General features: G+C 36.5%; 1 protein-coding gene and 3 pseudogenes across 3 annotated transcripts; all 4 read left to right on the top strand.

The window, feature by feature from the left end:
* Positions 1–689: 689 nt before the first annotated feature.
* Positions 690–2,290, top strand: LOC132169162 (DELLA protein RGL1-like; annotated as a pseudogene).
* A 2,952-nt stretch (positions 2,291–5,242) lies between these two features.
* LOC132172571 (DELLA protein RGL2-like) lies at positions 5,243–6,992 on the top strand (annotated as a pseudogene). Its single transcript, XR_015909801.1, has 2 exons — positions 5,243–6,050; positions 6,235–6,992. The product of XR_015909801.1 is annotated as a DELLA protein RGL2-like (transcript).
* Positions 6,993–9,289: 2,297 nt separating this feature from the next.
* LOC132169161 (DELLA protein RGL2-like) lies at positions 9,290–11,898 on the top strand (annotated as a pseudogene).
* Positions 11,899–13,501: 1,603 nt separating this feature from the next.
* Positions 13,502–24,111, top strand: SWN (SET domain-containing protein). Of its 2 annotated transcripts, XM_059581307.2 has the most exons (17): positions 13,502–13,614; positions 14,097–14,198; positions 14,806–15,077; positions 15,302–15,463; positions 15,899–15,983; positions 16,135–16,290; positions 16,411–16,458; positions 16,538–16,609; positions 17,460–18,103; positions 19,044–19,197; positions 19,924–20,144; positions 20,805–20,936; positions 22,452–22,539; positions 22,653–22,700; positions 22,798–22,926; positions 23,440–23,517; positions 23,594–24,111. In XM_059581307.2, the coding sequence occupies exons 1-17, from the start codon at positions 13,576–13,578 to the stop codon at positions 23,783–23,785; spliced, it is 2,622 nt and encodes an 873-aa protein (XP_059437290.2). In that variant the 5' UTR covers positions 13,502–13,575; the 3' UTR covers positions 23,786–24,111. The 2 variants fall into 2 exon arrangements, with proteins under 2 accessions (XP_059437290.2, XP_059437291.1); XM_059581308.2 differs by lacking the exons at positions 13,502–13,614; positions 14,097–14,198 and having other exon boundaries at positions 14,987–15,077; positions 15,297–15,463.
* Positions 24,112–24,181: the final 70 nt, after the last annotated feature.

The following is a 24,181-nucleotide window of genomic DNA, read 5'->3' as shown; positions in this document are numbered from 1 at the left end:
CAAAATTCAATAATGATTAATTACAAGATCAATACTAATTTTAATAGTTACATCATTCTTAGAGAAACTTAAAAAGGACACAAGAAGAACTTGTAGCATTACTCGTGATTCTCTCGGATCAGTCATCCCTTTCCTCAACTACACATTCCACCCTTTTATTAATTATTAGTAAGAATCTTTCCATTGAATCAACCAAGGTAAGTGGGGGCGATAGGTGTTTGATGATTTGTCTGATCCGGATTTGCTCTGCTGCTTGTTTCTATATTGAGGTTGCTTTCCTTTACACCCTAATTCCTTAAACACTCTCTAAACAACCGCCGGCAGGCCAAACTTCTTAGGAATACATGGTCTAACTAATAGTTCTCATAACATAATAAATTCTTCTTCTGTTTGGATTCTTTCCTTGTTTTCATCAATGAAAACATTGATGAAAACATCATCAAATATATTCTATATAGTCTTGAGGCAGACTTCAATTTCCCTGAGTTTTTATTTAATCAAACCCTTGGCATTTCATGGTTGCTGGCTGTGATATCGACATATATATCAACATCACAAGGTTGTTTTACTTTTGGTTACCTTTAATTTCTAAATTCAATGTAATCAACCGAGAGTACAGATAAACTATATTGTCTCATGCACTTGAATTAAAATTTGCCTATTTAGTTTCTGGCTTTCTGCTCTGGTATATGGCATTTAGTTCTAATGGAATCCAAGGCAGTTATGGACCTTATGGTCCTCTTGAAGACTTTGAGAAATTGGAAGCAATGTTCAAAGAGGAACATGACCATTTGCTTGAAATAAAAACAGGAGAATATGGTTTTCATCAACTACAGCAGCAGCACTCCCACCACCAACAACCCAAGTCAAATAATGTGCCATTGGATGAACAAATTGCACATCCATCGTCTTCTTTAGAGCTCCTAAGGAATTATGGAAGTGGGTTCAAGAAGCTGACAGGGGAAACATTAAACGAGAGAAGTACTGATCAAACTTATGTTGTCTGCCACAAATTGTCAACCGTAGAAATGATAAGGCTGGCTGCCTTGAGGTACGTAGCATTCCCTTCCCAGATGTATGATGATTATAACTTGCCTACGCATCCTTTTGGTTTTTCTCTGTCGGGTCTGTCCGAGGATGAAATGAGAAACGTGGAACTTGTGCACTGTCTTCTATCCACGGCTGAGAAAGTAGGCTACCAACAATATGAACGTGCAAGCAGGCTGCTTGTAAATTGTAAATGGGTTTCGTCTGCCAGAGGAAATCCGGTCGAGAGAGTTATTTTTCATTTTGCTGAAGTGCTTCGAGAGAGAATTGAGAAAGAACCAGGAAGGGCCACACCAATGAAGGGATTAATGGAGGCAAATGATGATATCCTTCGGGGTCGAGTATTAATCCTTCATTCATCACAGTTTACCAACAACTTCCTTTTTCTCAACTAATGCTATTCACGGGAATCCAAGCCATAATTGAAAACGTTGCCTTGAAGCGCAAGGTTCATTTGACAGATATGGGAATCAGGTCTGGAGTCCATTGCACGCTCTTGATGCAGGCTCTTGCAGACCGACAGGATTGCCCCATCGAGCTTCTTAAGATAACTGCTGTCGGATCAACGGCCATAGAGGAGACAGGTAAGAGGTTGGCGGCTGTTGCAGAGTCCTTGGATTTGCCCTTTTTATTCAAGTCAGTTGTACTACTAGACATGAAAGATATCAAGGAAGAATTATTTGAAACTGAAGATGATGAAGCCGTGATAATCTATGCCTCATTAGTACTGAGGACAATGATCTCAAGTCCTGATTGCTTAGACAACTTAATGAGAGTGATTGGAAATCTCAAACCATCTATATTGGTTGTCACTGAAGTGGAAGCAAACCATAATTCACCCTCATTTGTGGATCGCTTCATTGAGGCTCTGTTCTTTTATGGTGCATATTTTGAGAGCCTGGAGATTTGCATGAAAGAGTATGATGAGGATAGGATGAGAATGGAAACATTCATGGGTTGTTTGATCCGAAACATTTTAGCAGAGGAGGGCACAGAAAGGACTGTAAGAAATGTGACAATGGATGTTTGGAGGGCCTTCTTTGAAAGGTTTTAAATGGTTGAAATAGGGTTGAGTGAGGCATCCTTATTACAGGCTAGTTTGTTTATCAAACAGTTTGCTTGTAAGAGCTCTTGTACACTTGATAAGAATGGGAAATGTCTAATTGTTGGGTGGAAGGGAACCCCAATTCAATCCGTTTCAGTTTGGAAGTTCCCTGGAAGGGAACCCCAATTCAATCCCTAGCTTGTAATGTTATGTTTTTTGAACAAAAGAAGCCTCTATCCATTTCTAAACCTTGGTCCTGAATTATTTCAGAGTTTGCCTCTTAGCATGTTTATTTCAGTTACCTTCTAGGTATGTCAACTAACTAGTTCTCCGTTTTTTTGATATAATTCTTTTAGGGGTTTAATAAAAGAGGTATTCTAGGATTAAAATACTTTAGGATAATACGTTATCTTTATTGATAACATTAGAATTAGGGATTATAATTTAAATATTAGTGATAAGTATTATCATTAGAGTAGTTTATTTTACTTAATATAATTTAAATATTAGGGATAAGTATTGTCAGTAGTTTATTATAATTAGTCTTTTATTTTTACTATGCATTGTAATTGTCTATTTAAAGACATCAAACTCATTAATAAAGGAAATTATAAAATTAATCTCAAACCTTGTGTTTGAAAAAGGTTTTTAGGTTTCCTCAAAATTTAAAAGGTCTAGGTTTCCTCAAAACCTAAATTCTATTCCCGTTACGTATTCACGTAACAAATTCTGAAATACCTAGAAGGTAACTGAAATAAACAAAGAGAGTAGAGAACAAAGAAGGTAACTGAAAATCTAGTTAACTGAACAAAGAAGGTAACTGAAAAAAGTTAATGCATCAACTAGCTCATTTGGTTTTATTCTAATTAACTTTTAGTACTCCTAGTGGAGGACTCTTCCACACCAGTTGCACTACATCTTGAATGTCATCCATTTTGTAATACCCAAATAAGGGTTTAATAAGATTAGGAAATAATGAAATAAAGTAATAGATATACAATTAAGTCCTGCAGAAATAGGGAAAAGAGAACCTCATCCGCCTCAAAGAAAACAAATATTTCCTAGAAATGGCAGAAAATAACTTAGAACATAGTTTTCGAGGTGAAAATGATGGATTTGGAGCTTGAAAATACGCTCACTAGGTGTGGTTTGTGTGATCAGTGTTTTATAAACATTTGTCTAAGCATGTCTACGAAGTTGTCTTTGTTGATGTAGTATTCCCTCATTCATATTGTATAAATAATTAACACTAATTATTTGTAGCATTAATCTTCTGTTTGGATCCTGTCCCTTTTTTAGTCGATGAAAACAATATGAATTAAGCATATTCTATAGAATTTAATTTCCCTACTTTATTTAAATAAAATCCTTGGCATTTTGCGGAGGCTGGCTGTGATGTATGACTGTATGTACCGCCACCGGCATATCACATCATACTTCAACATCTATGGATGGGCCAAATTGCAACAAAATGATAGTTTGAAAGTGTTTTTATAAAGAAATATGCTTTGCGTCAATAATTTATTCATATTATTTTCATATTGTATGACACGTGTTATAAATTCCGTCCATTTTAATGTGTTCGGCTAACGAAAGAGTCTTGTTAATTACGTCTATCTGATTAGTAGTTGAAAGGGATTATGTATCACGAATAATAGTTTAAAGGTTCAAGAGATAAAATTTTCCCATTTATTTTTTGCCAATTTACATCCACTACAAAAAAAACAATTTTTTTCTGACTAGCGTTTTCTGACGTGGCGTTTCTGACGCGTGTTGATTGTCAGAAGCATAGGTGTCAGGAAAAAAAAATTTCTGACGTGTCAGTGGGTAGAACGCCAGAATTTTCTGACGTTTTGGTGTGTTACACGTCAGAATAATTTTCTGACGTGTCAAATTAAAAAAAATAATAATTTTTTTTTAAAAAAAAAAATTTCTGGTATTTTTTTTTCCAATTAAAAAATAGATAAAATAATAATTTTTTTTTTTTAATCTCTCTGCACGGCACAGCTCCCTCACGCAGAGAAATTCGAATTTCTCTGCAAATCTTTTCTCCCCATGCCAGCTGCTTCTTTTCTCCTCTTTTTTTCTCTTCAATTCGTTTTTGATCTACTTCTTTTCTCCATGTTCTCCCTTTTCACCATTTTCTCACTGTCTCTAGCTCTCTTCTTTTCTCCATTTACAAAAACCCAAACCGAAAAAGTCTTTCAAAAATCAAAAACCCAAACCTCAAAACCCAACAAAAATCTTCAAAAACCCAAAAAATTTTCTTATCTTCTCTTCTTCTTGTTCTTGTTCTTCTTCTCTTCTCCTTTTATTTTTTTTTTCTTCTAGAAGAAAAGTAGATCTGCTTCTCTTCTTTCATTTTTCTTCTTCTTCTTTTGCTATTCTTCAATCTGCTGCTTGTCTTCTTTTTTCTCTTCACATTTTCTTTTCTTCTTCCCCTAGAGAGGAGCTCCGTCCTGTGTAGATCAGAAGAGGGAGATTGAGAGAGGAGAGAGAGAGAGAGTGTGGGGAATAAATGAAGAGGCAAGAATAAAAAGAAAAAAAAAGTGGGAAAATTTTCAAAATCCCGCCCAAGCAGGAAGTTTCCTGACGTGCCACACATGACACGTCAGAAAAAGTCTCCCAAAAAAAAAAAATTCTACATAATTATATATCTATATATAATTATTTGCATATATATATATATATATATATATATATATATATATGTACAGTTTTCTGACGTGGCAGTGTGCCACATCAGAAAAATTCTGACATGGGACATTTTCACGTCAGAATTTTCTGACGTGGCACACTGCAACATCAGAATTTTCTAACGTGTCTGTTGTAACACGTCAGAAAATTTCTGACGTGTCACTATTCACACGTTAGAAAATTATTTTCTGACGTTTTAGAATTCAAACGTCAGAAATTTTCTGACGTGGCAACAATTCTAGTACTGTAGCCACGTCAAAAAATGTCCATTTTTTTGTAGTCAGCGATCAATGAAATCAACCAAGAAGATCTTTTGGTCGATATTATATAGATAACAATGGTGTCTGACATGAATGAGAAATACCCAATTTAGCTGCTCTACACTGGTTGATTAACACCTTATTGTGATAGAATCCCAGAGAAAAAACAGAAAAAGAAAAACACCATTTTTGTTTGAAAATGGAAGTTGTAAAAGAGGCTAATCCTATGATCTCTACCGTTGAATACGGAGGAGCTGATGATTTGATGAAAGATCAACAAATTTCAAATGAAGTGGAAATGGATGAATTTCACTTCGACGCCGTTTTCTCACCAACAAAGCCGATCCAGGAAACTACAGGAACCAGAGATCATCATCCTCATCCACCATCTTCTTTAGCTTCTTTGGAGCTGCTAAGGAAGTATGGAAGAGGGTTCAAGAAGTTGACGAGGGAATTAATATTAAGCGACGTCGACAAAATTAGCGCTGAAACTGATCCTGCGGTTGATATAAGCCACAGGTTGTCGACGGAGGAGATCATGCGGGTGGCAGGAGGAAGATACGTGCAGTTCCCGACACTGATGTACGATGATTATTTGATGCTGGGGCACCCTTTTGGCTTTGCTCTGTCGTCGGGGCTGTCGGAGGATGAAACGAGAGACGTGGAGCTTGCGTACCTTCTTCTGGCGGCCGCTGAGAAGGTGAGCTACCAACAGTACGATCGCGCAAGCCGGCTGCTTTTACGGTGTGAGTGGATTTCGTCTTCGAGAGCGAATCCTGTGCAGAGAGTTGTTTTCCATTTTGCTGAAGCGCTTCAGGAGAGGATTGAAAAGGAAATAGGAAGGTCCACAGGGAAGGGAATATTTGAGCCAGTCACCTCACTTTTCTTACAGTTTACAAGCAGATTCCTTTCACGCAAATCTTGCTGTTTACAGGGGTCCAAGCCATTATGGAGAAGATAGCATTCGAGCGTAAAATCCATTTGATAGACATGGGAATCAGGTATTGTTAAATCATTTATAAGGTCCTCTTGGGGATATAAGTATATAACACCAAACTACTCATAAATGTGTTTCTATTTTCTTGATTACTTTAAATTTGTGAATATTCTTCAAGATCAATACTTGTTTTAAAAGCTTAAGCCGATTGAAAAAAAATATGAATTATTTAATTTATATTCTAACAGGTATGGAGTCCAGTGGACAATCTTGATGCAGGCACTTGCCGATAGACATGAATGCCCCATTGAGCATCTTAAGATAACTGCTGTCGGATCAAGAGGCATAGAGGAGACAGGTAAGAGGTTAGCAAATGTTGCCGAGTCCTTAAACTTGCCCTTTTCATTCAAGCCAGTTATATAACCAGACATGAATGATATCAAGGAAGAAATGTTCGAAACTGAAGATGATGAATACGTCATCATTTTCGCTCCAAATATACTGGGGACGATGATCTCACAGCCCATATGCTTGGAAAACTTGATGAGAGTGATAAGAAATCTCTACCCTTCGATCATGGTTGTCATTGAAACCGAAGCAAACCATAATTCTCCCTCGTTTTTGAATCGCTTCATTGAAGCTCTGTTCTTCTATAGTGCATATTACGACAGCTTCGAGACATGCATGAAACAGTACGATGAAGATAGGACGAGGATTGAGACAGTTTTTGGTGATGCGATCCGAAACATTGTTGCAGAGGAGGGAACAGAGAGGACTATTCGAAATGTTACGATGGATGTGTGGAGGGCATTCTTTGCAAGGTATGGGATGGTGGAAATTGGGTTTAGTGAGGCATCTTTAAGCCAAGCTGTTTTGGTTGTCAAAGGGTTTGCTTGTAAGAGTTCTTGCACAGTTGATAAGAATGGGAAAGGTTTGATTGTTCGGCGGAAGGGAACCCCAATTCATTCCCTCTCGTTTTGGAAATTCCGTTGGAGAGATTGAGGGAGCAACGTTGATTTGAGTCTCATATTAGGAAGACAAATAATCTATATATATATATATATAGAGAGAGAGAGTATAAAAGTATAAAAGTATTCATGCATTGGTACTAGTGCTATAATGGCTTTTTACTTGGTAAGACTAGATTTATAAGTGATTCTAAAGAAACTCTAAATTGATTAGTCTTTTTAGAGCGAGAACGTAAATGTGACTAGCGTTTTACTTGAATTGTTACAAAGGAGAGAATCTTAACAGGTATGAGTATGTGTGTTTCTGTAAACATGTACGTGTAATATCATGGTTTGTTAAGGGGGAAAAAAAAATTCTATCCATTTTTTTAGTAGGGTTTTGAATCTCTTAAGAGTCGCTTCTTCTTGGTTTGTTTATTCTATTCAAAAGAGGTTTTCTCTACTTACAAATAATGTAGTCTCAATGTCTTGGGAAATTTCCCAAGTCATGGAAATGTTGTAAGTTGTATTTTTTTTAAGAACTGAATATTGTAAGGATGGAAATGAATTCAATTGAAATTGGCTGATTCGAGGTGTCCAACCTCCCAAACAATAGAACTCATTACAATTTGCAGATGGGCTAATTTATAGTGAGCATAGCTCAGTTGTTTACAACTCCACTTATTCAGTTACAACCAATAATCCATCCAACTTAAATATACAACAAAAAGCCTAGTAGCTCCCTTTTTCCTCCTCTCGTCTGCGAAAAAGACTCTCTGCAAGCTGCTGACAGTGCTTGAGTAGGAGGGAAAACCTTCTGGTTCTTCACTCCTCCCATCCTTCCCTTCTCTTTTAGTTTACCGAGTTTCTCCCTTCTCCGAGAGAGCTCTCTTTTCTATTTAGAGTTCTCTCTAGATCCACTCGCCTCTTACGAGGCTATATCCATCGTCGTCTATGACGATCTATCCCCTCCCAAATCCTGAAATAAGTTAATTTGTAGGCCCAAGTGCAGGCCCATTTGAAGAGAACATTATGATAGAGAATCAGAGATCAATGAGCTATAATATAAAACTGTAATAAAATGAATAATTGTTTTTAAGAGTTAATTTCAAATGAGATGATTGATTTAATGGTTTAATTAACAAATTAGTAATAAGAGGACACGTGTTTGAATCTCAATTACAAGGACACGTGTAAATGTCGTATAAATATCTGAATACAAGAACAATTTTGGTAAGTTGAACCAAAACATTTTTCAACCAATTCTTTCAAATTCCAACTGAAACTGGACCGCCTAATCCAATTGACCCCCTACATTATATATATATATAAAGGTTGGTTTTGTCGTACTTTTTTATTATGAGCAATTTGGTTTTGTATTTAGTCGTTCCTTCCATTTTGTGGTTTCTATCATCCAAAGAAGTTGTCTTTCGTGTTTATATTATTCCGTCGTTTTTTGTCTATACTCGCCGGAAGGCTGAAGTACTAATTCTTAGAAAAACTAAGTTTAATAATGTTTATAGTAAAACTTATTGATGGAAACGGATATGGTGAGAAATCTAACACAAAGAAATTATCCTTTGTGTTTATCTTATTCCCTCGTTTCATTTTCATTCACTTTGTCTATACTCTTTGGAATACTACCTAGGATGAATGTTTTTTTTCAGGCATTCATCTTCTGTTTGACATTCTTTTCCTTGTGTCTTTAGTAGGTGATTCTTTACTCTATAAATCAGACACAGCTCATTTCTGACTGGCATTTCTCATCCACTTCAAGGGGTACATGCCAACTTTCGTGCGCACTATATAAAAAGATGGGCCGCTTCAAATTCTTTATTTGGAAGCATTCTCAATATATACTTCTCTCATTTTTAATTCAATTATGATCAATAGTAAAAAAATCCCCATATATTTAACCCTTCCCCTTCACCAGATAGTCATCAATTACCATGTGACACATTAATTTTGCAAGCTACCTCCTTGGCATTTCATGCATGGCTGCTGGCTGTGATGGAGATATCGAGCTATTAGTACATCATAGTTGCGGCCTTGGAATCTATGTTTCATTTCTTCTCTTTCTCGACATTTAATTTTGATGGAATCCAAGGAAGTACTTGTGTTCCTCTTGAAGACTTGGAGAACAAGGAAGCTGTTAGTACCATTTGCCTGAATTAATATATATATATATATATATATATATATATATATATATATATATATATATATATATAGGCATAGCAGTAGCAGTATTCAAAGAGCCATCCCTAATGTGAGTGAAATAATGTGACATATATTTGGCTGAATTTCACTTCATCAACAGTACTGTTTTTTTCCCACCAAACAACCACAGTTTCAGATGAAACATCCAATATTGTCGTCGGCTTCTTTAAAGCTCCAAAGAAAGTATGGAGATGGGAAGGGGCGGGAAATATCAAACGACAGCTTATCAACAGAAGTCATGTGGGTGGCTGTAGCAAGGTACATACAATTCTCTACCCAGATGTATTATGATGATAATTACATGCCTACGCACCCTTTTGGTTTTGCTCTCTCGGGACGTCTGTCCAGGGATGAAAAAAGTGACGTGGAACTTGCACATCTTCTTCTATCTGCGGCAGAGAATGTAGGCTGCCGACAATATGATTCTGCAGGCAGATTGGTCTTACGTTGTGAGTGGATGTCGTCTGCCAGAGCAAATCCTGTCCAGAGAGTTGTTTTTCATTTTGCTCAAGCACTTCAAGAAAGGATTGAAAAACAATCTGCAGGGAACGTTAAATCAATAAAGGGATTCAAGCAAAATGATCAAATGATTCCTACTTTCCTTACAGTTTACCAGCAACTCCCTTTCACTCAAATAATGCACTTCACAGGCATCCAAGCCATAATCGAGAAGACAGCATTCGAGCCTAAGATCCATTTGATAGATATGGGAATCAGGTGTGGAGTCCACTGGACAATCTTGATGCAGGCTCTTGCAGAGAGATCACAGGATTGCCCCATTGAGCTTCTCAAGATAACTGCTGTTGGATCATCACCAAGCATAGAGGAGACTGGTAATGTTAAATCACCCTAAAATATTTTAATTGAAATAGGTAGTGAATGACGGAAACAGATTTTGAAATTAGGATCTCTACTTTGATATGTTGGTAAATCATTACTTGTACATCCAAAGACTTAATCAATTAATTTAGGAATAACTTCACTTAGGTCCTCTAAATTCTGAACTCTAAATTTCACTCTATGAACTTTCAATTTAATACAATTGACCTCATTCATCAATTTTTGCCATTAAACCCTAACGGAAACAACTAAAAAGACTAAATCACCCTTCAATGTTTTTAATTTTTAATTTGAAATTAAGGTTAAATTTTAAATTTTTTAAAAATGTTTGGGGTATAAAAGTTATTTTATCACTTTTAATGTTCAGAAATTGACGGAGGGGATACATTGCATCAAATTGAAAGTTCAATGACTGAAATTGAGAGTTTTTAAAATTTGAAGAGTTTTTTCAAAACAAATAATTAGTTGTCTTAAGTGAAGTTTTTCCTTTAATTTATGTTTTGACACATAATGTCAAATCTTGGCTTATTTCAAAAAGACAAGATACGTTTTTAAATCATTATTTGTTCAAAAAGCTTAATCTTATATATTCTGATAGGTAAGAAGCTAGCGAGTGTTGTTGAATCTTTGAACTTGCCCTTTCCATTCAAGACAATATTATTATCAGACATGAAACATGTCAAAGAAGAATCATTTGGAACAGAAGATGATGAAGCCGTGATCATCTTCGCTCCCCTGATACTGAGGACAATGGTGTCAAGGCCTGGTTGCTTGGAAAACTTGATGAGAGTGATCAGAAACCTCAACCCATCAATGATGGTTGTCGTTGAAGTCGAAGCAAACCACAATTCACCCTCATTTGTGAATCGCTTCATTGAAGCACTGTTCTAATATTTCAGTGCACTCTATGACAGCCTCCAGAGTTGCATGATATTCTGACAGGTAAGAAGCTAGCGAGTATTGCCGAATCTTTGAACTTGCCCTTTTCATTCAAGACAATATTATTATCAGACATGAAACATGTCAAAGAAGAATCATTTGGAACAGAAGATGATGAAGCCGTGATCATCTTCGCTCCCCTAATACTGAGGACAATGGTGTCAAGGCCTGGTTGCTTGGAAAACTTGATGAGAGTGATCATAAACCTCAACCCATCAATGATGGTTGTCATTGAAGTCGAAGCAAACCACAATTCACCCTCATTTATGAATCGCTTCACTGAAGCACTGTTCTAATATTTCAGCGCACTCTATGACAGCCTCCAGAGTTGCATGATATTCTGACAGGTAAGAAGCTAGCGAGTGTTGCCGAATCTTTGAACTTGCCCTTTTCATTCAAGACAATATTATTATTAGACATGAAACATGTCAAAGAAGAATCATTTGGAATAGAAGATGATGAAGCCGTGATCATCTTCGCTCCCCTGATACTGAGGACAATGGTGTCAAGGCCTGGTTGCTTGGAAAACTTGATGAGAGTGATCAGAAACCTCAACCCATCAATGATGGTTGTCGTTGAAGTCGAAGCAAACCACAATTCACCCTCATTTGTGAATCGCTTCATTGAAGCACTGTTCTATTTCAGCGCACTCTATGACAGCCTCCAGAGTTGCATGAAACAGTACGAGGAGGAGAGGATGAGAATCGAAGGAGTTTTGGGTGGTCAAATTCGAAACATTGTCGCAAAAGAGGGCGCAGAAAGGATTGTCAGAAACGTGGCCATGGATTTGCAAGGTTTGGAATGGTGGAAATTGGTTTAAGTGAGACATCCTTATTGCATGCGAATTTGTTTGTCAAACGGTTTGCTTGTAAGAGCTCTTGCATGCTTGATAAGAACGGGAAATGTCTGATTGTTGGGTGGAAGGGAACCCCAATTCAATCCGTTTCAGTTTGGGAGTTCCCTTAGAATTCTTGAACAAATAAGTCGCTATATATATATCACACTTTTATTTTACTTGGGACAAATTGACAATGTCATTGTATCGGCATCAGTTAAAAATTAAAACGACATATTTTATTTTCTCATTTAGTTTACTTAAAAAAGAAAATGTTACTAGTATTACAATTTTTACTATAATTTTCTTATAAATTCAAGTTGTAGTTCTAATGTCTCAAATTAGCTTTGTGGTCTAAACTCGCCAACAAATTCAATGTCTCCCCTCGAACTCAAATAGTCGCTCATTATTTAACGTAGTCCTGCAAGGTAACGTTGTTTGAACAGTGAACGACGTCACCATGTGGCATCATTGCACTCTGCAAACAACACCACCTATAAAGTGCATCGTTTTAACTGCAACAGCGTCTATTAGTGTCATTTTCTTTTCCCAAACAACACTAACAAAGTCGTCATTAAGGCACCTTTTTTTGGTAGTGCACTACTAAAAAACCAAACTTTAATGCCATTTGTTTTAGCGTCCTTTCACAACAATGACGCTAATTAACGTCTTTTCTTGCTAAAAGACATAGTTAGCATTGTTCTTTTTAGGAGTGTTCAAATCACCCCACCAACCGCTAACTGCTTTGGTAAGCGGTTATTATAAATCGCTAACTGTCTAGAAAGTTGCAGTTAACTATTTTAGGGGCAGGGAGAAACAGTTAATAACCGCCAACCGCTTATCCTTATATATAATAATATAAATATATATTTTATATTTTATATTAATCATAATTATAATATAACATTCAAAACGACCTAGTTTTGGTGTTAAACACCAAAACGGCGTTGTTTTGGAGAAAAAATTTCGCCCAAAACATTTAAAATAAGTTCAAAAAATAGGCAAATTAGGGTCCAAAACACTTAAAAGCCCATATAAAAAAAGCGGTTATAAAACCGCGGATTATTGGATTGAATAACTGCTAACCGCCCAGGCGGTTGCGGTTATTAAAAAACGATAACCACTCAAGGCGGTTGCGGTTAACGGTTATAGCCAATAACCGCCAATTATAACCGCTTAAACACCCCTTCTTTTGCTACTAATGAGAATTAAAAAATTCTTTCATGCTTGACCGTGTGTATAAGATTATGTAATTTTATAATATTGTATTACGTAAAATTATTTAAATCTTAATAAAAGATTATCATAGCAATATTTATTATTTTTATAATATACAAAATAAATATAAATTAAAGAAAACGATAAAAATAAAAATAAAAATTAACATGACAAATTTTAGATGATTTAAATTGAAAACAATTGAGATTTTACAAATCTAATACTAAATGTCTTAAAGAATCGTAGGCAACACTAATTCTATACCAACACTAATTCTATAAGGAGGGACTGTTTGATTTTGTAATTTCAAAATGTACAATTTAAAAATAAAATTTAAAAAATGCAGTTAAGTATTTAATAAAATCATAATTTGATATTTAAAATTGCAATTTAGTTTATATGTATGTATTTTTAAAAACAATATCTCTTAACTGAGATTTAAAAATTTATATAAATTGCAGTTTCTAATAGCACAGGTCTTATCATTGCAATCGTATAGGCCACGTCACCGGAGTTCACACGTGTCGAACCCAACGTTAATTGTCTCTCGCTCGTTCGAGTCGCAGAGGCAGAGGCAGAGCAGAGCAGCCATGGTGTCCAAAGCAAGCGACGCTGCCACGAAGCTCAGAGTCAGTCTCTCTCTCTCTCTCTTAAGTCTGTCTCTATCCTCCGATCGTCGAATCCGCCAATTCCTGTAGCGGTTTTGATTCATTTACTTACCGAAGCTTCTCTTATCAGTATCACAATTAATTACCTTATTATTTGGATTTTTGATCGCATATTTTAGATCAAGCAGATGAATTTCATGAAATAAAATTTCGAAATTTTGTTTAGGAGTAGCGCTTTTATCGTTATTCTAGTCGTACAAAAGCTCCGTTTGTTTGCCGATAAATTATTTTTCTCTGCAGCCAAACGGGGCTATAGGGGAAAATTAATCAAACTATTTAGAATTTAACAACAAGCATCCATCTCAGAATGAACTTATTGTAACAGTTTCTTTTTAATTGTTTTGCCATAATTTCTCTTCAACCAAACAGACACTTGCCAGGCCAAAGTAAATTTTATTGTGGTTTGATAAAAAGAAAAATTACTTTTATGTATGTATTGACAGAAATCAAGTGGAGAACAGTCAAGTGATGCTCTTGGAGACTTGTCGAATAAGATAAATCAGCTTAAGAAGCAAATTCAAGCGGAGAGAGTTATTTCGATCAAAGTAAGTCTCATTTTTCATGCTCTTTGAGACCAATGCAACTCTCAGTCTTATAGTGCTCGTGTTCTTACTTGCTTGATTATATTTTTTGGTGGTGGTAGTGGTGTTGGAGATTGTTTAGTCCATTTCCTACTAGCATTTGCACTGGTTAGAGTAAACCCAATTTATTTATAAATAAATAAAAAATCCAAAGTTGTTCTTTGATATAGAAAAGTTAGTATCAAATTCGAATCTTTATCAAGTAGTTTGCTAATTAACCAAAAGTTTAACTTTACCGATTTTTATTTATATGATTTATTTGAGATGGGAGAATCATGCCTTTCTTTGGTTCTATGGCAATGTAAGTTCTCTATATGGTTTGGGGAACTCTTAGGCCCTGTCTGTAGCATATTGCTTTGGTGTTTATCCATTGTTATACTAAGCAACCAAATAGCTCAGTTGGAATTGGGCCTTTGATTGCAAATTTTTGTGTGGAATAGGTCTCTCATTTTGACTATAATGACTACAAGTATGCCATTGGATTTGGTTTTACATATCACTTAATCCACAGGGAGTGAGAAGAAGCCTGCCTAACTCCTTTTTGTCTAAATCCTTTTTATATCTTGCATAGGAAAAAATTGAGACGAATGGAAGGAAGCTAGAAAGTCATGTTTCTCAGCTCATATCGGCGACAGCAAAAAAAGAGGCTTCATCTGCAGAGAATGGGGTTGTTAAAATTCTTTCTTCAAAAATTGAACGTCCTCTCGTTAAGTTTAATGGATTTGCACAAGGTTTGGGAGATAAGGACTATTTTAATGGTAATGAAGTGGTATTGTCAACAAATACCAAGCTTCCACATGTTGAGAGGTTACCACCTTATACAACTTGGATATTTTTGGACAGGTATGGAGTTAAAAAATCCTCTATATATGGGTTTACTTGATGGGAGCTTTCACTGATATGTATATGTTTAGTGCTCTTCTTTGAGACTTTGTATTACCTCTTTGTAAAGGAGAAATCCGGAATCATATTGAGCACAGAATAAATATGTTTTCTTCTCTTGTTTTGTTTTATGGGAAGATTTTATTTCTGTTCCTCCTTTCTTAAACTTGTTGCACACAGCACAGAAATCAGAGAATGGCTGACGACCAGTCAGTAGTTGGTAAGAGACGTATCTACTACGACCAACATGGTGGCGAAGCACTGGTCTGTAGTGACAGTGAAGATGACGTTACAGAACCTGAGGAAGAGAAGCATGAATTTTCTGAGATTGAAGATCGCATTCTATGGTAAGTTTAAATGAGATGCTATTCTTGCAAAGGAGAAATGATGTGTCTAAATGGAAATCAATACAGACTTTGGTGGTCCAACTCTTGTCAGAGGAAGATCTTGACTTTACATTGTTGTACAGAGCAGTTTATTCTCGTCCTGTTCTTGAAATTTACATTGTTGATAATGACAATCCTTCTGCGTAGAAAATGATTTGAGCATAAGCATATATCAAATTGATAATTGGGACAAAAAAGGCATATAGTGTTCATCAAATATGCTTAACACTTGGTCCTATTTACTCTCTATGCTTGTGTATTCATCAAATTTCAACTTTATCTTCTGCCACATTTGTTTGAATTCGCAACAAAATTGAGGATCCAGTTCAAGGTTTTCATGTTTTCTGTACAAAAAATATTTTTTCTTTGAAGTATGTTCCGTTTTGAATCTGGCAGGATGGCTTTTCAGGAGCATGGGCTCACTGAGGAAGTAGTGAATTTTGTGAGCCAGTTTATTGAAGGTACCACTATGGAAATCCAGGTAATTTGGATTAACATATGACCTTGGTTATTATGTTTTGGATGATAGTTTAAGTTTCTTGCTTCTTTATTTGAAACATATTAACACTATGTGAATTTGTTGTGGTCATCTTTTTTATTGCTGAGTGCTGTATTTGTTTTTTAAATTGCAGGAGCGGTATGAGACACTCAAGGAGAAGTATCATGAGAAACATGACCTCAACTCTGAAGACTCTGGGGAGATTGGATCTGATAAGGGCATATCTTTGGACAAGAGCCTCGGTGCTGCTTTAGATTCTTTTGATAACCTTTTCTGTCGCCGCTGTATGGTATGCGGTCTTAGACCATTTCTTGTCTTTATTATTTTCTGAAGAGAATCACGAGTGTTTGTGATATAATCCTTGAATTGCTTCTACATATATGCTTATCTCCGTGCATCTATCCAACAGCTGTTTGACTGCCGTCTGCATGGCTGTTCTCAAGCTTTAGTCTATCCTGTAAGCAGCAGTATTGTTTATAGTTCTCACCTAAATGTCAAGTTTGCTTCATTATTTACTTGATGGCTTTTCTTGACAGACTGAAAAGCAGTCATTCTGGTCTGAACATGAAGAAGACATGACACCTTGCAGTGCTCAGTGTTACCTTCAGGTATGGATCTTTTTTCCGCCCTTGAGATGTTAGAGGACATGATTTGCTTCTTTGTTTTTTCCTTGCATTATTTCTGGTCCCTTGCTATTCCAAGCATGAGAGACTTTAGCCCTCTCTCCCTCTGTTTTTGTGTGTGTGTTGATGTGGATGTTGGATAATGTTCATTTTACAGAGTCTCCCTAATAAAAACAACATGCATTGGCAATTTGTTTTAAATCTGGGAGGCCATGGTTATCAAGTTTCCATAGAACTTTGGTCTCTCGTACTGATTAGTTGCAAGTGTGTTCATGTATGTTTGTGTATCAATGAGACACATAATTTTTCTGCATATTATCTATTTTAATTTAAACCCAAGGGGTAACTCAATCGGTTGGGAACCGTGCCTCAGAAAGTGGAGGTTACTAGTTCGAATCTCCCATCCTCCCTCCCCTTGGGGCCAATTACTTGTTAAAAAAAGTATCCATTTTAATCTAAGTGCTTTTGTTATTTACACAAAATTGTCACTTTCCAAAAAGCCTCCCTCCCTCCCAAATTCTTTTTGCTCATATAGAGGCAAGTTTGCAATCAAACTACTTACCCACACAAAAATTCCACATTGGAACCATCTGCCTATTTCTGAAACTATAATCAATGACTGCCCTACTCAACTCAACATATGGCTGACCACACAAACCCCTTCATGTCATTTTCTTTAATTTAAATGCCTTTTTATTTTCACAATCATATGTCATTCATACTTTTATGCGGGCTTCTGCTACTCTTGCTTGTGAAGTTTGACTTCCATGTCACATTCTTGCTGTTAAGAGTTGTCAAAGACTTGCTAGAAGTTTAAACTATTAATGCTTTGCAGAGGTTCAAAGGTACAACTTCAGATGACAGGGTTGGGACTCCTGTGTCCTGTAATGCTGGAGAGCCAGGTGCTCATGATAGTAGGAACATTATACAGGATGAAAGTTGCATTTCTGGAAAAGTTATACATGCTGCTTCAGAAGCTGTTTGTAGTTCAGAAGTTGCTGCCTTGATTTCAGATACATCTGTCACAGCAATAGACAACCAAAGTATGGGGAAGCGCAAGGTCATGAAGCACACAGATATAGTGCTACATAACTCGACATTGCTTTCTGATGATTTCCAAGGTTCCAGTAAGAAACAGAAGAAACAATCTGCTTTGGATGAAGAAATTATAAGTAGTGAAGTTACACCAGCTCTGGATCGCACTTCAAGTGACAATAGTGAAAGCCAAACAACCCCCAAATACTCTCCGAAAGAACCTTCTGAACATACTTCAAGAGAACTTGTCAGTTCTGTTAGTGCTTCCTGTGACAGGTCTGAGGAAAATATCAGAGATGAACCAAAAGACACCAGAGAAGTGCCTGAATTGAAGCACTCATCTAATCCCATAGTAAGAAGAGCTGAGGAGTTATGTGGCTCTGAGTGGAAACCTATTGAGAAAGAACTGTATTTAAAGGGTATAGAGATGTTTGGAAGAAACAGGTATTGGGCCTTTTGCTTTGCTTTCTTTTTATAATTTGCATATGACTAATAATAATATAGAATTAAGGATCTTAATAGTCTCTTTCTTTGGTATCAATGACTACCATTTGAGTCACTAGGAAAAAAACACGCAGTGTCATGGAGAAGAACTCGGGGATAGCATCCAATTCAGTTTTGAAGGGTGCTTATTTATGTTTGAAATTTCCAATTTTTTTTTTTTAATCTATATGAACTCAGACTCTCATTGGTATGTCCAGTTTCTTAGAATGGCTTGTTTATTTATGTCTGTCCATTACTGAATTAAGTCTCCTTTTTAATTTTCTAGAAGTAATGACAAGTTAATGAACGTCAATGTTTTACGTTAACTTGATAGGACTATTTTGGTGTGTGATAAGTGGCACTTTATCGCCTACCTATACAACAACTACACAAAACATAATACTTGGTTGACCAGTTGGTTCTATGATGCATTTCTTATTTAGGAAGTATGTCGGTCGCTTATGAAGCATGCTTCCCTTAGTTGATTGTCATTTCTGTGGATGGACCAAAAACTTTTGAGAGAGAGAGAAAGATAATGGCCAGACAAATGAGAAACGAATAAGTGGCTTGAATTTGAAAAAAAAAAAAAAAAAAAGTTTTAACATAGCCAGATATTCCAGTCTGGTTCATCTAATAAATTTTTTTTTTTACAATTATACCCCTCAAGATAAAAAAAAAATAAAAAACAAAAAAAAATCCATATCCATGGCTGGCCATAGAGGTTGACCGGTTATGAAAGGAGGAGGACATTTAATAGATCAAAGACAAATATAATGTAATGTGCTTGGGTATGTGCTGTTTTTTTTTTCTTGTAGATGTCTGACTTAATACATTGAATGTAAATTTTCTTGCAATGTGGATATTCTTCATTTGCACTTAATGTAGGATTCATGCTTTGCAGTTGCCTCATAGCCAGGAACTTACTTTCTGGTTTAAGGACTTGCATAGAGGTATCCAGTTACATGCATGAGGGGGGGGCTTCCATGCTGCACAGATCCATGGTTGCACCAAGTTCGTTTACGGAAGACAATGGGAAAGCTGATACAGAATTTACTGTAAGCATTCCAATTTTTTTTTCCTTGCTTGTCATTTTCCTTTTGATTTTTTATAGCTACTTGGTGAAGAAGGTGTTGTAGCTCCAGTGAGATTCAAACCAGGTTGTGGAATCACTGCCTTACTAGCTGAGCGCAGGGGTTGTTCTTCCCCCTTCATATCGAGCTTGTTTTGTAAATGTATTCTTATTGACTGATGATAAATAAGGTATAATGGTTACCCTACAGATAGCCATCGTTTGTGAGTTACTCATGTATCTTCAACTTTCTTAAATTTCTTAAGCTCAAAGGGATTGACTGTGCACAACTGTAAGCCTACACCTATCAAGATTCAACCATTTGGAATTAACAATTTGGTGAATTAATCGTATTACCAAATGTAGCACTGACTAATTTGACCAAGGAGCTCCATGTGCTTCAACTGACTGAAGATTATTGTAGTAACTATTATTTAGCTTCAGCGGTATGGGATTTACTCACTGTAATCTAGCCCTTGCACCTTATGGGTGGAAGAATTATTTGGAGCAATATGTTGCCCCCAAAAATAGAACAGATAACAGGTGATCGAACTGACATGATTGCCGCAAGTTATCTTTTGACTTTTGATTTTTATTCAGCAATTGCTTGTTAACCTATTAGCGTCAGTTACCGTTTACTTTTTTGTAGGCTGTGGGCATTGTAGCCTTTAGCTAGATCTGCAACAATTTTTTATTTGTATTCTTGTGTTAGGACCAAGAGATGCCAGCAAGATCACGGCTGCTTCGTAGAAGGGGGAAGACACGGAAGTTTAAGTATTCTTGGAAATCTGCTGGCCACCCATCAATTTGGAAAAGAATTGCCGATGGGAAAAACCAGTCTTGTAAGCAATATACCCCATGTGGATGCCAGTCCATGTGTGGAAAGCAATGCCCTTGTCTACATAATGGAACTTGCTGTGAAAAATATTGTGGGTATGTTATTTTTAAATATATATCGCTGTTGAAGTAGTGAAAATGTTTCTTTTTTATCAAGGTCAATAGACATTCCAGCTAAAATTTAAGATATGTTGTATAGAATTAGAAGGTTCCAGCCGCCAGGCAGCCTGCTGGTGAACTAACTGGAAATAAAACTAAAAAACAAAGCCTGCTGGTGAAGACAGAAGTCACTAGAGTCTAGAGGTCCTTCCATATAATTGTAAAACATGTGCAGCACACCAGGCTACACATGTCTTACAAGTTATTTGGAACCACCCACAGGTACACGATGCCCGCATGCATGTGTAGATTTTCATGTGAATTAACAAGATGGTTGTTCCAAATAAAATGTGAAACCACGTTAACTCAGCTCTCGGACCGAACAAATTACTGATGAGCCTTGGAGTGGTCAAAGATATCCTGCAGTGCATATCAAGTAGATTTTTGGAGTTGGATTTTTTTCTTTAAAAAAATTAAATCATTCAGCAGGGTTCATTTTCTGCTTATTAAAAATTTAATTAGTTGAATTTGATTACAAATTAAACCTGATAGGTGAATCATTTACTTAGTTTCTTTCTCTGCTTGCTGACAGTTTTGCTAGTTGCATATTATGAACCTGAAAAATGAATTGAAATAGAATTTTTATACATGTTTCAGGTGCTCAAAGAGCTGCAAAAATCGGTTCAGGGGATGCCATTGTGCAAAAAGTCAATGCAGAAGTCGGCAATGCCCGTGCTTTGCTGCAGGACGTGAGTGTGACCCAGATGTTTGCCGAAATTGCTGGGTTAGGTAATGAGTTCCATATATTTGATGCAAATACTTCGCCCATGTTGGATAAACTTAATCATATTTATTGGTTTTCCCTTATTTATAAAGGCAGCTTTCTATTTGAAAATCTTAAATTGGCCCCAAACAAACCTAGAGGAGGGTGAATAGGTGTTTGCAAGCGACAATGACAATTTAAAAATCCAAATACCACCCTTATAATCACCACAATCCAAGTAAGCATAAAACATAAACAACATAGTATTTTGGTGACAAAGTGAAAACTTTTGAAGAACTCTTCAAAAGAAAAAACACTTCTGGAGCAGCCAACCCCATGAAATTTTCACTATAAAAGAATCCATTGGTACAATCAGTATATATTTACAAAAGCTTTGTAACTTAGACACAAACTTGTAACCCCAACAAACGACCGTTTGTCTTCTGCCACAGCAGCTTTAGAACTCTGGTCTTCTTCTATAGAATTTCCTCCACTAACTTGCTGCAGTCCGGAACTCTGATGGTAATCTACTAAACTAGTAGATGGCTGAAAGTTTTCTTTGGCTTGAAAGTAATAAGCAGAGGTTTGTGTTTCATATTACGCTTAGGAAGTTTAGGATTCTCTTCATGGTCAAAGAACGGTTGCCTCCTCTCTCACCCAGAAAATCGTGCAAATCAAGGTTTAAATAGGTAGGGTAAAACCTAGGATAAAAATGGAAAGTTGTGCTCTGAAGGAAACAATCTGCCGCAAACTCGTTTGTGCGGAGGTCAAGCGAACATCAAACAAACTCTCGGGTATGAGTGTCACATCAATTCACTCAAGTGGGACTTGTGCAAAGGGTCAAGCAAACTCTTGGGTTTCAACGTCACACTAATGCACCGGTTTGCTTGAGCAGCCCCCTAATGAGGAGGGGCCGAGCGAATTCTTGGGATTACACTAGTACACTAGTTCGCTTGAGTGTGAATCCAGCAAGAGTTGAGCGAAGTCTCAAGTTTTTCATACCATGTTTTCTCTTAACCCAACGTTTAAGCCAGACTCAACCTAACTCAAAACCTACAAATTGCACCCCAGATACCCCATGTTTTGACACATGAATTTGCCAACACAAATAAAAACTCACACTATTAAACATTGTGAACTTGTTATATGTCTGTTAAAGTTGTTTTGATCTTTTCTTTTGACACATAAAGAATTGTCAAAACATGGATAAGTTAAGGGACGAAATTTTATTTTTTGGTTCACCTTTGACCACATACCTTAACTATTTTAGATCTTTTTCATTTGTGCAATTCCTAGATTTTTATTTTTACTTTATTTTTGGGTATCTTTTCTTTTGGTTTACAATTTCTGCTGCCTCTTTAACAGTCGCTGATTTTGATGAGTTTCTTATAGGTGGCTTTTTACTTTTGACAATTGTATGTTGAAGTACATCAGACATAGATTTTGTAATTACTGTCTCTGGTTTTGTGTAAATTTTAGTATCATTTTATGTTGTTCCTTGTATCTCTAGCGGTGCCTTTAATATCGCATACATAATGCAGTTGTGGAGATGGTTCATTAGGTGAGCCACCCAGTCGAGGAGATGGCCAATGTGGAAACATGAGGCTCTTTCTAAGGCAACAACAGAGAGTGAGTGGTTCCTAGCGTTTAGAATCAAATTGATAGTGTGCCCATCAAAATGATTAAAACAATTGTGAATTTACCATAACCTTTGTTTTTTTTCCCTCCTTTACTATCTCCAGATTCTCTTGGCAAAGTCTGATGTTGCTGGATGGGGGGCCTTTTTGAAGGTTAGAAGATGAATTTTTTTTTTTTGTTTCCTATTATCGAAAAAATAATTTTTTAGCCAAGTCTCCCTCCCTGAATTGGATGATGATGTGATTGCAGAACCCTGTGAGCAAAAATGACTATCTTGGAGAGTATACTGGTGAATTGATCTCCCACAGAGAAGCAGATAAGCGGGGGAAAATCTATGATCTTGCAAACTCATCATTCCTCTTCGACTTGAATGATCAGGTAAGTGACCTTCATTGTTTATTATCTCCACGATTCTTTTAAAATTTGAGGTGTCAGGTGTGCGTCATAACAAGTTAAAGGTTACCAGCCCTTTTCCCTTAATTAACAGGTTGGGGACTTTTTGTTCCTGTTGAATATCGTTTTCCACAGAGCTCCACTTAAGCAGAAAAGTTTTGATGCAGACTTTTAAATAAACATGTGCATTTCATTAGGCTTTTTTTTTAAAAAAAAAAAATCAATAAATAAGATAGGGATCTACAAAGGAAATATTTTATATCATGATACAGCATGTAATTAGAGTTGTGTGCCTGAGGATATCCCTTAAACAACGAACAACTTAGCTTTGAATGAAAATTCAAGTGCTTCCCTCATTCTCCAATTACTGCTTTCCCTGGTTGCTTTGCTTGGTGTCTTTTACTTAAACTTGCCTCCATAGCAAAATAATATACGCTGTAGCTCCGTCTCTTAATGATGATGCCTCAAATCTCAAAGCTTATCGCTCTTTGTTCACAGTTTGTCCTTGATGCTTATCGCAAAGGAGACAAGCTGAAATTTGCAAACCACTCTTCAAACCCTAATTGCTATGCGAAGGTAATGCGGCTTTGTTTAACTTCCCTGATGAATGAATTAGTTCTTGCCGGTTGAACTAATACATTGGCTTGTATAGGTAATGCTGGTTGCCGGAGATCATCGAGTAGGCATTTTTGCAAAGGAGCATATTGAAGCTAGTGAGGAGCTCTTCTACGATTATCGTTACGGGCCAGATCAAGCACCCGCATGGGCTCGAAAACCGGAGGGTTCCAAGAGAGATGACTCATCACTCTCGCAAGGCAGAGCAAAGAAACACCAATCTCATTAGACATTGGCCTGGTCCAGGATGTACATACTAGTGCCCATTTTTCTGGCTATCCCCGGAGAGTTTTTTATTCATGACCCCTATTGGAAAAAAGATGATAACGATTGAGCAATAAGATTTTATGGTAATAATGTCAAATCATTATGATTGTTTGGGAAATAAGCTAGAAATTATTCTAGCACTTAAAAAGGTATAATAGGATTCTTCTAGCACTTAAAAGTATAATAGGCAATAAGTAGAGGAGTTCGACAAGCATGCGTCGTTGTTAATTTGATGATGTAAATTGTTTTCTTTATTAAATGAAGTTGTTTATGAATTTATGCCGTTTACTAAGGTTTGAATTGCTGTGATATTTCAAGATTTAAATTGCTGTCAATGATAGGTGGACAAAATGGAATA

Source organism: Corylus avellana, chromosome 1, assembly GCF_965113065.1.
Source record: "Corylus avellana chromosome 1, dhCorAvel1.hap1.2, whole genome shotgun sequence".
NCBI lineage: Eukaryota > Viridiplantae > Streptophyta > Magnoliopsida > Fagales > Betulaceae > Corylus > Corylus avellana.
The sequence above is the reverse complement of the archived record's forward strand: the minus strand, read 5'-3'. Positions and strand labels throughout refer to the sequence as shown.